Source organism: Camponotus vicinus, unplaced genomic scaffold, assembly GCF_025532165.1.
Source record: "Camponotus vicinus isolate PSW18456_S1 unplaced genomic scaffold, iyCamVici1.0 SCAF_1, whole genome shotgun sequence".
In the NCBI taxonomy this organism is placed as follows: domain Eukaryota; kingdom Metazoa; phylum Arthropoda; class Insecta; order Hymenoptera; family Formicidae; genus Camponotus; species Camponotus vicinus.
The window spans coordinates 36123428-36137626 of record NW_028141945.1 but is presented as its reverse complement, the minus strand read 5'-3'; the positions used below and the strand labels follow the sequence as shown (position 1 = coordinate 36137626).

Sequence of the window (14199 nt, the reverse complement as noted above, 5' to 3'; positions counted from 1 at the left end):
AGTATCAAGCGAAATGGAGATGTTTCTTTTTGATATTATCAAAACTCGCTCGTTAAATCAAAGTGGAACAAGACCAAGGATACGACATTATTGTCTAAATGTCTCGAGGAGCGAGGACGCTGATATAGAACAGTTCATTGTGTTGTCAAGGAGAACACGAATAAAAGCGCGACAGCGCTACTTTTTTTCCTATTAAATAGCCAAGCCCATTGCACATCAGTCTCCGGGGATAAGATTCATACCATAAGCGGCTTAACATTTGTTCACAGCGAAGCGAGTTGGAGCTCCTCATGGTGAGACGAGAGACTCCAAATACATCTCCGCCATTTCGTTCCAGGCGGTCTACTTCAATTTCAACGTTGCATATTGCATAGATACCCGAGAAACATTATTTAATGTAGCACATGAATACGTATCCAATTATGCAATTGTTTTCGTAAAAATTTCATTTTTCATATAAATGTGTATTCTCGGAAATATCTGAAGACATAATTTATGCTGATAAAAAATTTTCTTGCCATTTTCTCGCGTTGCATAAGTTGTTTCAAGTGTTTGAAAAACTGAATCGCATAAATACGAAAAGAAACTTTGACCCACAACACACACACACACACACACACATCTAAGGGTTAAATGTACGCTCACGAAAGATTAAGGAATCCGAGAATCCAGAGTGGACTCGGAGAATTAATTTAGACGAGACCATAAATGAGACCATAGCGGTTGAAATCGAGGGAAGGAGACGGAAAGCGAGAGAAACAGGACGGCCATATTTGAGATTGTTTGGAGCACAAGAAACTCGAAAGGGAGACCGGCTGTAGAAACAAAAATAACGAGGCCGTTAAAGCGCTACGGGACTCTTTAACTCCCATTAACGAGCACGAATGATCGCGGACAAAGAACCACCCGGTGCTGCGCGACCTGACACGCTCTCACGAGCGAGACGTGAAACGTTTAAAGTTTCCCTCGACTGCTGGCGGAAGAGAGGACACGCGCGCGGAAGTCTAAGTCTGCGCGCCATTCAATTCCCAGAGGGGATGTACAAGAGAGGATAACGTCGCGTAAAGAGCGTGAAATTTGCCCACGCTTGCGAGACGAGCAATAATCGCGGGTTTCGTCGTCGAATGGAGCGCACGACGGCGGCGGAAGTACGGTGAACGGCAGGAAGAAGAAGGACGAAGAAAGCGGGGAAGACGGAGACGCGAGACACGAAGGAGATGAGAAGAGCGGGAAGAAAAATTTGGAGCGGGTGAAGCGCTGGTGAAGCTGCGCGACGCGGAATGAAGCGCGCAAAGCCGGAGCGCGGGGGAGCGGAAGGCGGCGGCGGCGGCGGCGGCGGCGGCGGCGGAAAAGGCAGAAGGCCTCGAGGAAGGAGGAGGCTGACGGATCGCCGCCGGAGTAGAGTCGAGAGGAGAGAGCACGCCTGCGCGGAATCCCCGGGCGGGCGCGGGCAGTGCCACCGGAGGCCCGGCGGTTTCAGAGCTTCGCCCGGGACGACAAACCGCGGACGAGCCGAGTGCGGGAAACCCCGGTCGCGTTTTGCAATCACTGCCGACCGATTCGAGGTATACCGAGTGTCCGCACGGAACGAGGAGTAACAATCGGGGGTAAAAAAAGATAAGGGGGGAGAGCCGATTGTGAACGCCGAGGCAGACCGTTTCGTGACCTTGGTGCGCGCGACACTTTGCGTCCTCCTTCTCTGGAGTAAAAGGAGGATCCGGTGCTCTTCCGGATCGGTTGCAGCGGGATACGATAAATTTTTCCCTCGTCCAGACTGATTAACTCGACCGTCGGTTGCGTTCGATGAGATATCCGCTCGGCGGAGTATCCAACGGCAAGATAATGTGATATCACAGTGTAAGAAGAGGAAGAAGAGAAAGGAAGAAGAGAAGAGAGAGAGAAAGAGGAAAGATTGGTGAGTGCGCGACGAACAGGTTGCAACGAGGGGGTTGCAACGACGGATAACGCGAGAGTATGCGCGATTCCTGGTAGCATCAAGCTGGAAGATGAACGGGACGACGACGGATGATTATTAAGCAGAGAAAGCACCGGGTGAAGGGGATGCACGGGGGTGTTTCATGAGATGTCAGTGGATCCAGGGACAGTTACGTCGTCGTCGTCGTCGTCGTCATCGTTGTTGTTGTCGTGATCATCATGAGGAGGTCCTCCTACGTCAACTACTACGTCCTATGCCTCGTGTGCTGGATCCTACTAGGTATTACCGGTAAGCTTCGAGATTTCTCCATCTGTCAATCGCGCGGCGAAAACATGCATTACTCTGCGAAACAAATGGCGATGAAAATATCAGTTGCGGCAGGTTATGGTTCCAGAAGAGGAAGATGCTTCGGGGAGGAGGGAGGGAGAAGATGCTGCGGTATTCTCGTTGCACGTAAGGGTAGGTTTGCGATCAAGCCGTCGATGTTGTCGCACGGATTTGCGGGGAGGTGGGGCTCCATGGTACTCGTGCCGCGGATGGATCGATCAGATTTTGGGGTGTAGCGATACGTTGCATATCTGTCCCTCTTTCTCTCGCTCTCCTCCTCTCGTATGCCACATGCACCGTCCGGATGCGTACGATGCGCTCGTACGCGCCGCGTTTTTCCCGCTAACCGAACCACGGATACGCTTAGGATGAGAGATGATACTCGAGAATAGATAAGGATGAAAGGACGGAAGCGAGAACTCCGAACGGCAGGGGAGGAGGGGACGCAACCTCCGGTCCCGGTCCAGGACCGTATCTAGCGCCACCCTTGTTTGTCGCGCCGCAGCATTGTACCTCCCTCCACCCTCGGTCTCCCTACGTCTCCCTTTCCGTCTCTCTTTTGTCCCTTACTCCTAACATTCTCCTCTTTGTCAGCCTCTTCTCCGCCCGTCCCTGCGGGATCTCTGCGTGTCGTCTCGATGATTCCGTCATCGGACGGAGGCGAGGATGAGAAGGGAGACGAACGACTCCCCCCTTTTCTCCCCCGTGACGTCGTTCAGGGACGTGTCTATCGATTTCATCTCGCGCGGCTGCATCATCGCGATGCGGTCGCGTTTTAAAGCCTGCTCATGGAACAGAAACATTACAGCGTCGTGTCTGGATAATCCATTTATGGATGACAGGCCGTACATACGTACGTCTTTACGAGATAGTCCAGCGATCGTCGAGACGCGGGCTGCAACTCGGCATCCCTTCTTTAAACATGAATTGGAGCAAATTTGTCGAAAGGGGCAAACTCTCTTAGACCAGTTCGAGAACTATTCTTCATGTACAAATGCAATTTGATTTTCTAATTGTAAGATTCATCCTGAAAATAATTTTAGCAAAGGGTAGGAGTTTTTATCTTGATATAAAAAAAAAGGAGAGAAAGAAAGAGACGAGGTCCAGGATTAATTTTGAAAGACCAAGGATTTCTAAATTGAATAGACGCAAATACGTGACTTCGAAAAGCGCTTAACCACGAGTGACGCAATCACTCGCAGAAGAATATCTGCTTAAAGAGCGACCTCGTTCGCAGGCTTGTCTCTTCAACGAGGCATAATCAATTCTGGGAGTAACGGAGCGTGAGCGGAAAATCCGAAGCGTCGATAAAATCGGATTATCACCATGGACCTCGCCCGCCTTTCGTAGCCTGGAAAGTCCATCGACACTATCGTTCCTGTCGATGCAATCGGTTCGGCCGCTCGTTGAATAATTTACTCGAGTACCAATGTAGTTTCTCTCGAGTAAACCACTTGAAAAGTACACTAATTACTCTCGACTACGAGAAGCTACTACGAGAAGTTCAGACCAGTAATGGCGAGTTTATCCCGGCATCACCTCGACGATATATTATACGCTTTCGATCCGTAGTACTCACATATATACACGTGCACACGTCCAGGGCATGCTCCTACACAATCGCTGATTATACCTCACCGGTGATTAACCGCGGGCCGTTTCGCTCATTCTCCGGAAATGGAGAAGTTCGACGTGCTATCAACGCGGCTGCCACAACTCAGGGCTAAACTACTGACTCGAGACGTTGCACGAGCGAAACCGCGCTCGAGAAGTCATTTTGGATGCGCAAAATACATTTGCGTAAAACGTGATGGGACTTCGGCATTGTTGGAAGCATTCGGAGAAACTACATCGAGAAGAGATCAAGAAGAACAGAGGAAACAACAGCGCTTCCTATTTATATAATTCTTAATAATAACACATAAATTCTATATTTTATTCTATTTTTTACTAAAATCTATATTTATTTTACATTGAAATTTATATTTATTTTACATCTAAATTATAATTATAGACGGAAGAAAGGTTGTTACATACAAAATGCCGGACTCTCGCGTGTGACATTAAATTATTCTTAGCACAAGGGAAAGGATTAATACGATCTCGCACGTTACGAGAATATTTCAATATAAGGCCGTCGCGAGTCGAGAGTTATTATAAAATCACGTCACGCGTCGGAGGGAAATAATCTTTCAGGAGCTAAAAACTGGGATTTATGTGGCAGTTTAGTACACGATGACGTCGTAAAACTGCACGGGCATGCGTACGTGTCGCTCTGATAAAGTGGGAAAGGAAACACCAGCCCTCCCGGACGCAGCTTGAGTCTCCCTGCACATCGGCTAGCTTTGTCTCTCGGGAAATATATACGATTTTAGATTCGTCTTCTGTTTCCGAGAAATTTACTTCTTCTGGCCCCTCCTTCGTCCCCTCTCGCGATCACGTTCCACCACGCTCAATTACACAGCGGGGAGACAAGTCACCTTCGCGACTTATTGTTGCGCAAAATGAAATAGATCTACGAAGAGTCGCGTTTCCCCAGATTTCTATAATAGTTTTCACTCTGACAGATTTTCTCGTACATTTATTTTTTTATTCCATTGTTTTTCTTTCAAACTTCGTAAAAAATAGACGAATTTAACGATAGTCGAAGCGATTCTGCTTTAGCGTACTTGATCGAAATATCAAAGTTTATACGCTTTCCGAATACAAACGGTTTATTTCGACAGTCTTAAATGTAATACATGACCGCGAAAATATCGTATTATCGTCCGACCTTTACAGTTTTTATCGGAATCTCCGATAAACGGGGCGTACGTGATTTCCACGCACCCCTTGCGAGATTGTGCGACAGGGTCGTGCGATCCGACTTACAAAACGTTGACATGAATAATGCACCTGCCAGTCGCGCCCACGCTCGTCATCGCATTCACGCCCAACGCATACATAAACGCATTCGATTTACTCATTAATGAACGAGCTTGCTTTGGACTATTACATTGCGAAATTACACGTTTCGCAACACGATGCATATCTATGCCGCGTGTTATCCATTTTACCTCTGCCCGCGAGGAGTGTTTCTCTCTCTCTGATTTAATCTCGAGATAAGCGCGATTATTACGCACCCCCGAGCAACTATCGCGATCTCCGCGTAATTCGGCTCGCCGCACGTCGACGTGAAAAATACGTTTGGGGTGACGTAGACAGCATCTAGCGTATCTACGATATTCGTGCCCTCTTTCGCGGTAGGCAAATGATCTCGACTTGATGGCGAGAGAGGGCTTAACCGCGGGGCGCGTGCGCAGATTTCACGTTCCTCAAGATCGACAGGATCGACTGCGCGAGAGGAGAACCGATAACAGGCCTCATCTCGACGCGAATTCGTATCTACGACGCATTTGACAATACAACGCTCGTCGTCGCGCGCGCTGATTGCCAATCTAGGCGCCCTTCCTACGGAAACGTGTCGGGCGGATGGATTCGTCGGTTACGAAATCACTAGAATATACTCGCAACGTTTCCGGAATTACGTGATTTCTCCATTAGAATGAAGCGAGTCGCTTTTTTTTATCACGAGAGATGATGAAAATTAATCTGATTAATTCTGGAGCATTATATGTCGCGAGATATGAAAATAGAAAAGTTTTTTCCCTTTAAAGGTGATAAACGTAAGAAAAATATAATTTCAGAATCTTCATATTTTTTTTTTTTTCGTTAGAATTATTACATGTTATCTTAAATTTCTATTTGTATAATAAAAATGAGGGAAAAAGCTTGTTTGAAAAACGAGTCAAAAATTCTACCCCCTTTGTTTATCTTAGCTCGCCGATTGTTCGTCAAGATAAATTCATGATTCATTACCCTGCATTTAACTTGACTGAAACAATAATTAACGCCGTTGCAGCGGCTGTGATTTTCTTGCGCATAAGTAGAACAATCGATGCGCGATAAGCCGTATGGAGCGAGGCTTGCATCGTATACGAGCGATTTCATATTTATTCCTTATCACGCGCTTATCGCACTCGTGATCTTAATTAAGCGTAATTATCAATATAGCTTTGTTGTTTGTCAAAGTTTCGATAAATCTTGATACCATAACAACACATGTTCGCGTCTTACGTAATTTAAACGACTCGAAGGAATTAATAACGTCAGTTACAAAGCCTCAGTTTTGTTAATTAATTAGTAAAATAATAAATTAATGTGTAATCAACGTATTGAAAGAAAAATAAAATAAAATAAATGCTACAAAATTTATTCTACAGATTTGTAACAGAAGAGCACATTTTGATTTTTGCAGACGCAATTTATTTAATCAACTACTTGTTCTCCTGTACGCGTGAAATATTCTTTTGTCGTGATTCAGGATATCATTTTTTACTTTTTGTTAGACAATCGTTTTTCGATCATGGCCATGTAATGTCCATGCGAAACGGGTGAGAAGCCACGGGATCTCGCGCGTTCTCCGATCGAGCATTAGATCGGATGTGATATCGTCAAGGTCGTTGGAAAGACGCCCATGTCTCTCTCTTTCTCTCGCCGAGTGCTGATCCGCCTTTAGATTTCCCCGGAATCGAAATCCCCGAGATTAGTATCCATTTCCCTCGGGGATGGCACGTTGGCGGAGTCCTCGCGATAGGATTTATTCCGAATAGCGCGCACGAGCGAACGAATACGGCGCACGAATGCGGAATAGTCTCTTCTCCTTTCCTCGAGGAAGTCCGCCTCGGCTTTATTATTCCATTGCGACGCTAACGTCATACCTTCCATGTTAATTTGCCGCATAACGTTTGTGCGACGGCGATGCGGGCGAAATTATACGGACGTTTTAAGGATGCAACGCTGATAAATCGCGCAGTCCACGCATTCGCGATTCGCTTCGCCGAAAGAATATCTTATGTATGTGCATACTTCCGTTGTATCTCCGCATTGCGCCCGAGTTTCTCCGTCTTGTGGTCGTACGTCACGATACCGAGACTCATACACGCGAGACACTTTTTCTGAGGCCAGGGATTTTTGCAGGGGTGAGTACGAGATCTCATTCGTTGGTGAAGAGGTTCGACGGGATTTACACGGGGCCTTACTTTGACTCGAACACTCCAACGAATATCACAGCGCAGCTGGGCACTCACGCTTATCTACCGTGCAAAGTGCGGCAGCTTGGTAACAAATCAGTAAGTTGTTTCACGATATAATTAAATCGACCTGTAAGAAAAACTGTAAGCGTCAGGAATAAACATTTCAGGATGTGTCCAACTTTTCTGACAAACATACAAATTAACGTCTTACTAGCACGAGACGCTTACAGAAGTTTTTACGCCTTATATTTCGTATATATGTACATTACTATCTTTAGTTTATGTAAAGGTAACATGGGGATTCATACATATCGATACAATTGTCATGGCACCTTTGAACCGAGACCTAATTTGCTCTTGTCATATCGTCTCCTGCATCTTTAATAGGCCGAGGGTGTTGTCTCATAGATTACGTGTATTGACAGTTTGATTTATTAACGAGCTTATTTGACGGATATCGGCGCGATGATGGCGAAATTTCTGCCTGACAGCTCTCTAACGATGGGACTCTATTTGAGACACGATAACGAGGACGTTAAAAGAAATACATAAATTATTACAACTAAAGCGAGCACGAAATAGAGTTTGAAAGACAATAACGTCGTTCCCATCTCATTTGGATGTAATTTCTTCGCCTCTCTTCAAACAACCTAATTTATTTACACAAATGCGCAAATACTCATATCTCCATCTCCATTTTATTAACATCAACTTCTCGAATTATGATCGATACACAAAAAGCAATAGAATTTATTTTAGTTGTCTACAATTTTTTTCATTAACATCTCGAAAAAAAACGCCGACCTTGGGCAGCTCGTAATCGGTTCTATCAAAAGTCTATAAATATATTCTATGGTCTATAAATTATAACGACATGATTAATAATATTTCATAACTGTTATCGCGCAAAATTCGTCCCATTTTCCGTGACGGATAACTATACGCGACAGATAACCCGCCCACGTGTCTCGGGCTATTAAATCGTGAATTGCGACCGCGATTCCCATCGTCGCATCAATTTATCTCGCTAATAAAACGCCAATCTGTTAATGATTCGCGTTTCGTCCGGCCTTTTTGCACGCTCTCGTAACCCGCATCGTGAAATCGGAAACTCGTGTCGAAGGGTGGGGTGGTTTTACAGGGTGTTCGTCATCGGACGCGTAATTCCCGTTAGCACGCAGACTGCGCTCAAAGGTGGTCCCTTGTTAACGAACTTCTCCAACGTGTACGCAGGCGAATACTCGAGTATACAGGGTGTACACCTGTCGTCTATTGACACGCGGTCGGGGATTAAGTATCCGGTAACACGCGACTCTCGTATAGTTCCAGCGCGTACTTAAGAGCCACCACCGTCGCCGTCGCCACCTCGATCCTTATCAGGCCGGCGAATTAAATGTATTCGTACTTCACCTTCGTTTTTCGACGGCACGGGCCGCTGCCGTATTTGTGCACCATCTAGATTTCCGTCGAGCGCGCGCGAGCCGTCCGGTCGATGAACGATAAATTAACTACGCGACGGGCAAGCGGAAGATTGATCGTCCGGAATCGGAACAAGTGGAATGTAACCTTTCTCATTTTTTTCGCCGTATCTTGCCGCTGCTCCTTATACTTGTCGCGCTTTTTATACGCAACCTCAACTTTTTCCGCCTCTCTCGATACCCACTCAATTGCGAATAATGATTGGCGACAGGCTGATGATTCTGAGTTCAAGTTAATCTGATTAAAAGAATGAAGGCTGATGAAAACGAGAGTAAAAGATCTCAGATGTGTTTAAAAAATTCTTAAAAATGTTTGTTTTGTAATAGAAAATAGAAGAAAAAAGCGAAGAAAATCTCAATGCAAGTTAATAAAATTTAAACTTGAGATTAATAATATTGTCAAGAGATTATAAAAAGATCTTATATGTATGAAAAATTTAATGTGAAAGATTTATTTAAGATAGCAATTAATTTCGGCCAATTTGAAGGTTTCCTGGATCAGAAGAAGAGATTCGCATATCCTCTCGGTGGATAGAACCATGTTCATTCCGGACGAAAGGTTCCAGGCAATTTTCGGGGAGGCGGACACGTGGACGCTGCAAGTGAAATATGTCCAAGCGCGCGACGAAGGCGAGTACGAGTGCCAAATCTCGACCGACCCGAAGAAGAGTCACATCATCAAGCTCAATATCGTCGGTGAGTCGAGCGAGGATTTTATAAGCTAATTATTCATCGGTTTAATAAAAAAGGGAAACATCAAATAATCAAAATCATATTACAGTGCCAAAGATCGAGATCTTGGGGGATCGTGATATGTACGTGAAGACCGGAAGTACAGTCGCAATACGATGCGTGATAAAGCAATCCCTCGAGGGTCCGTTCTACGTTTTCTGGTACCACGAGGGTGATCGTGTTCTAAATTATCAACTGGGCAAGATCGACATTCAGACGAAGAGGATCGATCAAGATACGGTGAGCAGCCTCGTGATTCACAACGCGAGACGAGAGGACTCGGGTAACTATACTTGCAGCCCGAGTAACCTGGATAGCGCGAGCGTGCAGCTGCACGTGCTAAACGGTGAGTATGTAATAGTTTATCTCTCACTTTGGGGAGAAAAAAAATATGTATAGAAATTGTATGTAGAAATTAAAATTAAAACAAGGCAGAGTTCCGAACTTTTTCTCTCTCTTTTTCTAAAAATGTAAACTTTTGTCATATATAATTCATGCATTGTCGTACTTTTTTAATACGCACGAACAGACTTTTACAAAACGCTTAAAAAATGAGAAATGTAACAATTGCGCGGCATGAATATGGATCGTAATTCTCATGGCTGACTTTACTCTCCTGTCCATTGTTGTTTCGCGATGCAAATATATCGGGCATTTTTTTTTCTAGGGGAACATCCCGCCGCAATTCAGAGAGGCATCAGTTCAGCGCCGGGTGGTTGTCCCACTCTGTGGTGGCTGGCAGGAGTGGTAACATTGTACTCGAGCCACGGCAGCCGCCCGTTCGTCCTCGTTCTTCTGATCCTTATGGTTCTCTACTCGAAAAATCCATCTTACTTTGCGACGGAACGATAATCAGGCAAGACCGCAAGGATGGTATACGCGTATAATCGATTATCTCCTGCTACGAGACCCCGACTACCTCGAGAAAAGAGATCCTCGACGTTGCGGACCGATTTCCCGAGATCAGAAACAAAAAGGGCGAAGCTGATAAGATTAAGAAGAAGGAAGGTAAAACAATAGAGAGAGAAAGAGGAAGAGCAAATAATAATGATTCTGGAGGTAGTATGTTTTTTCTCGCGCGAAGTAAGAGTTAGAGGTTTATCTCGATTATCGAGACAGTGATCCGGCCGTTAGAAATTAGGACTTAGTTAATTATATGAATTCTTGTTAAATTGCTGCGAGAACTGTACGCGCTGGAGAAGCTATGAAATTTTGATGAAGATATAAATTAGATCGAGTTTGAATAAAACAAACGGGTGGTCCGTGGACATATTTAAGAATTTTCAGTAAGGGTCGCGAATAAAATGATAATTTTACGCACGCATAAAGCTATTTATTCTAATCTTATAATACATTTTTTAGAAACTTTATCTAAAATATCGCTTTAATGAAGTTTATTCGTATATATTTCTCCAAAGACGCGTTCGCCTTTGTACTTTTACGTTTGCAACATTGTTTCACGTACTTCCCGTTTGCGTTAGTCTGACAAAATAGAATGTTACGAAATCTCAAAAAAAAGCGCTCTAAAAACGATCGCGATCGCGAGATCTTGTCGCGAGGGCGTTGGGTAGTTTCGTAGCGCCTGTTACAAGAAGGCGATAATGTGACGAGAAATATATGTAGGAATGAAAGGCGAAAGAAAGAGGAAAAAAAGAACGTCAATGAGTGACGACAAGAAAAAGAACCGTTATGAGAATGGGAAAAAACCGAAAAACTTCGTCCGCGCCGCTCGAATAGAATTGAAACTTGTTCGATGAATTTTCGAAATGCGATGTGATTTATTATATTCGATAGCGACCGATTATAAAAAGCGTGTCTATACTCGACGTCAATCGCATGATCTAGGATCGTCCTGAGATTAAAGCGATCTCGGCCATTGTCTCTTACAATTAGATAATTTGTCGACTCAAAGGCGATTAGAATCTTTTTCAACTTATCGATCAGCTGATCTGTTCCTGGTTTGTAAAACAAACCCATGAGGAAAAATAGAAAGATCTGTACGCAAAACGATTGGAAGATGAAAAATGTTATTGATGTTAATAGCACGACAATGGTTATATTTGATCCGAAGAAAAGAATTCATATCAAGCGATGTCTTGCCATATCAAATTCAAATTAGTCGCGCGATATTTCCAGCACAAAGACGCGTTCGAAATACATATATATAGACGAAAAGAATCATTATTTTAATACGGATAATTTTTATTTAAGGTTCATCGACCGAGAGAGAACGAAAGGCCGGACGAGATGTCGCGATGAAAATTATCACTGCCCCTATGACTATTTTAATCTTGTTCAAAAGCGACAAGCGGCTTCAGACGATCCGTGATCAATATTTTAGTATTAAAGCGCATTGAGTATACACACGCCGATCAAAATAATATCATACGTCCGCGCATGCACAGGCTAATTTACCGCGACGTGGGCCGCGCAAATCGATACATTTTCCACTTATCCATTGTTCATTTGCGTATCTATATTCCATGAAAATATCGCATTTTTATAGAAAATTGGAAGATCTTTTAGAAATGTAGAGGAAAATTTATATATACACATTCCAAAGAGATTTTAATATTCAGATATAAAATTTGTATTCTTCAAAATTTTTCGAAATTAAGATAGCCATTTCTCTATTAAACGTCTATTCAAATTTACGACCTAAAGATGACATTTGCTCTACATAAAGGATTTATAAATACACCTATAATATAATCTATACAAGTTTTATATGTACTTTAAATCCTACTTTGATTCCTTTTCGACGGATTTTTTTTTTATGAATCATTGAATATATCATAGATGTTTAATAATAGGCGGATACTTTCGATAATTTACCTTTTGATAACATTTCCTGTACTTTCACAATTTCACGGTTTTGGCCCGCGGCGTGCTGCCTCTGAGCATGATCGGTTGTATAATTTAGCGAACGAGCGTACGGCTTTCCGGTGGGTGCCCACGCGCCCCCCCGCGATTTGCTTTCTTCTCGCAAGTACTAGAAGAAATATACTGTTTTTTATAATATTATATAAATATAAATAAATCTATATATATAAATATATATATACAAACGAACAGAAATATATATATGTATATGTGTACGCGCGCAAATACGTTGCACATGGGTGTTGAATATTGAACAAGTTTCAGCTCGCACGAACGAGGGGCGCATATAAAGCGAATAGGGCGTAAGTTCTCGTTGAGACAATTTTTGGAGGAAAGTCCTGAAGAGATATACGAGAGGCACGAAAGAGAGCGGGAGAGAGGAGAAAAGAGAGAGACAGAAATATACATCGTAAAACACGAGGACACCGGCAGGAGACGAACGATTCGTTAGAATATCTACGATTCATGTGATTGTAAATAACATAATATAGCATATAAATAACGTAACGTTAATTAATGATATGCCGTACGTGTTACACACTAAAGAAACAAGAAAAAAAATAAACTAAATAACGTTACTGTGTAATTTTTCGGATCGTAAAACACACACGCATTGGAATGAGTCTGGCCGCCTGTGCTAACCGGCTCGAGAATCACGCACGGTATCGAAGAAGAAGACGAGAAGGGAGATTTTCTCGATCAAAAAAAGAAAAGAAAAAAAACAAGAAAGATGCCGCGCGTATATATATGTATACGATGTTCTCCAAAATCGTCCGAGACTTCCATTTCGATTCGAACATTCGCGGGTATCTCGTGATCGAAACGTGGAAACTAGGATACGATCTTCACGCGTCGTTCGGGATAACAATAATGATAATCCTAGACTTTTTTTTATTATTAATGGACGCGTCTCGTCGCGCTATGCGCGATAGATTCTTCGAGCGGATCATCGGAGCTTCAAGTCGTCAGAGATTAACGGAAAAGAGTGACGCGAGGATCGGAAACGGAACGCGAGCACCGGCGCGCACGCTTTTCCATGGCACGCCGGTGCGTCCGAGTGCGAAAAGAAAGCGAAACGCTTTCACGTTTCTCTTGAGCGCGCTCGTGGATAGCACGGGCCGGCCACACGCGACTAGATGTAACACACTAATTAATGCCTAGCGTAAGGGAAAACTAATGGATATAAATGCAGATATATTGTCGGACATAATAGCCAGGCGGGGTGAATGTATGCGCGAACGACTGTGTGCCACGCGGCTCGGATGCGAACGTACGGCTTTAGAGTGCGTGAGTCTGTTTGCGACGAAAAGACTGAAAGAAAAACGGCGTGAAAGGATGCGAGAAAGCGAGAGAGAAAATAAGCCACATGCATATATACGCAGAGATACATACACACACACACACACACACACACACACACACACGTACACACACGTATACACACGCACATCTAAACGCGTATATTGAGAGAAGTTCGTTGGACTGACGCGTACCAAGGCGTTGGTCGAATGACACATTTTAAGATAAAAAGGGTCGATCGGGGATGCAGTGCCTCCTTATATCGTTTCCGCCTGTTCTTCTTCCCGCGCCTCGCGAGGTTCACTAGTATCACACAGAATGAAAAGATCTGAAAATAATGTTGTGCGCGAGGCCGCTGCCGCGATTAAATCCTTCGCGGCCCTCCTTTCTCTCCCTTTGACAGAGGCCTCCCCCTCGCGGGGTGGAAGAAGAAACGCAATTCCGCGCTCATCCCCGTCGCCCTTTTGCT

General features: G+C 44.0%; 1 protein-coding gene across 1 annotated transcript; it reads left to right on the top strand.

Moving 5' to 3' along the window:
- Positions 1-1389: 1389 nt before the first annotated feature.
- Positions 1390-13949, top strand: LOC145964428 (neurotrimin). The gene is given in 7 exon segments (XM_083087174.1): positions 1390-2224; positions 7283-7434; positions 9305-9512; positions 9598-9894; positions 10216-10367; positions 10369-10493; positions 10495-13949. Coding segments are annotated over 7 exon segments (1152 nt in total). The 5' UTR covers positions 1390-2154; the 3' UTR covers positions 10643-13949.
- The last annotated feature ends 250 nt before the right edge of the window (positions 13950-14199 follow it).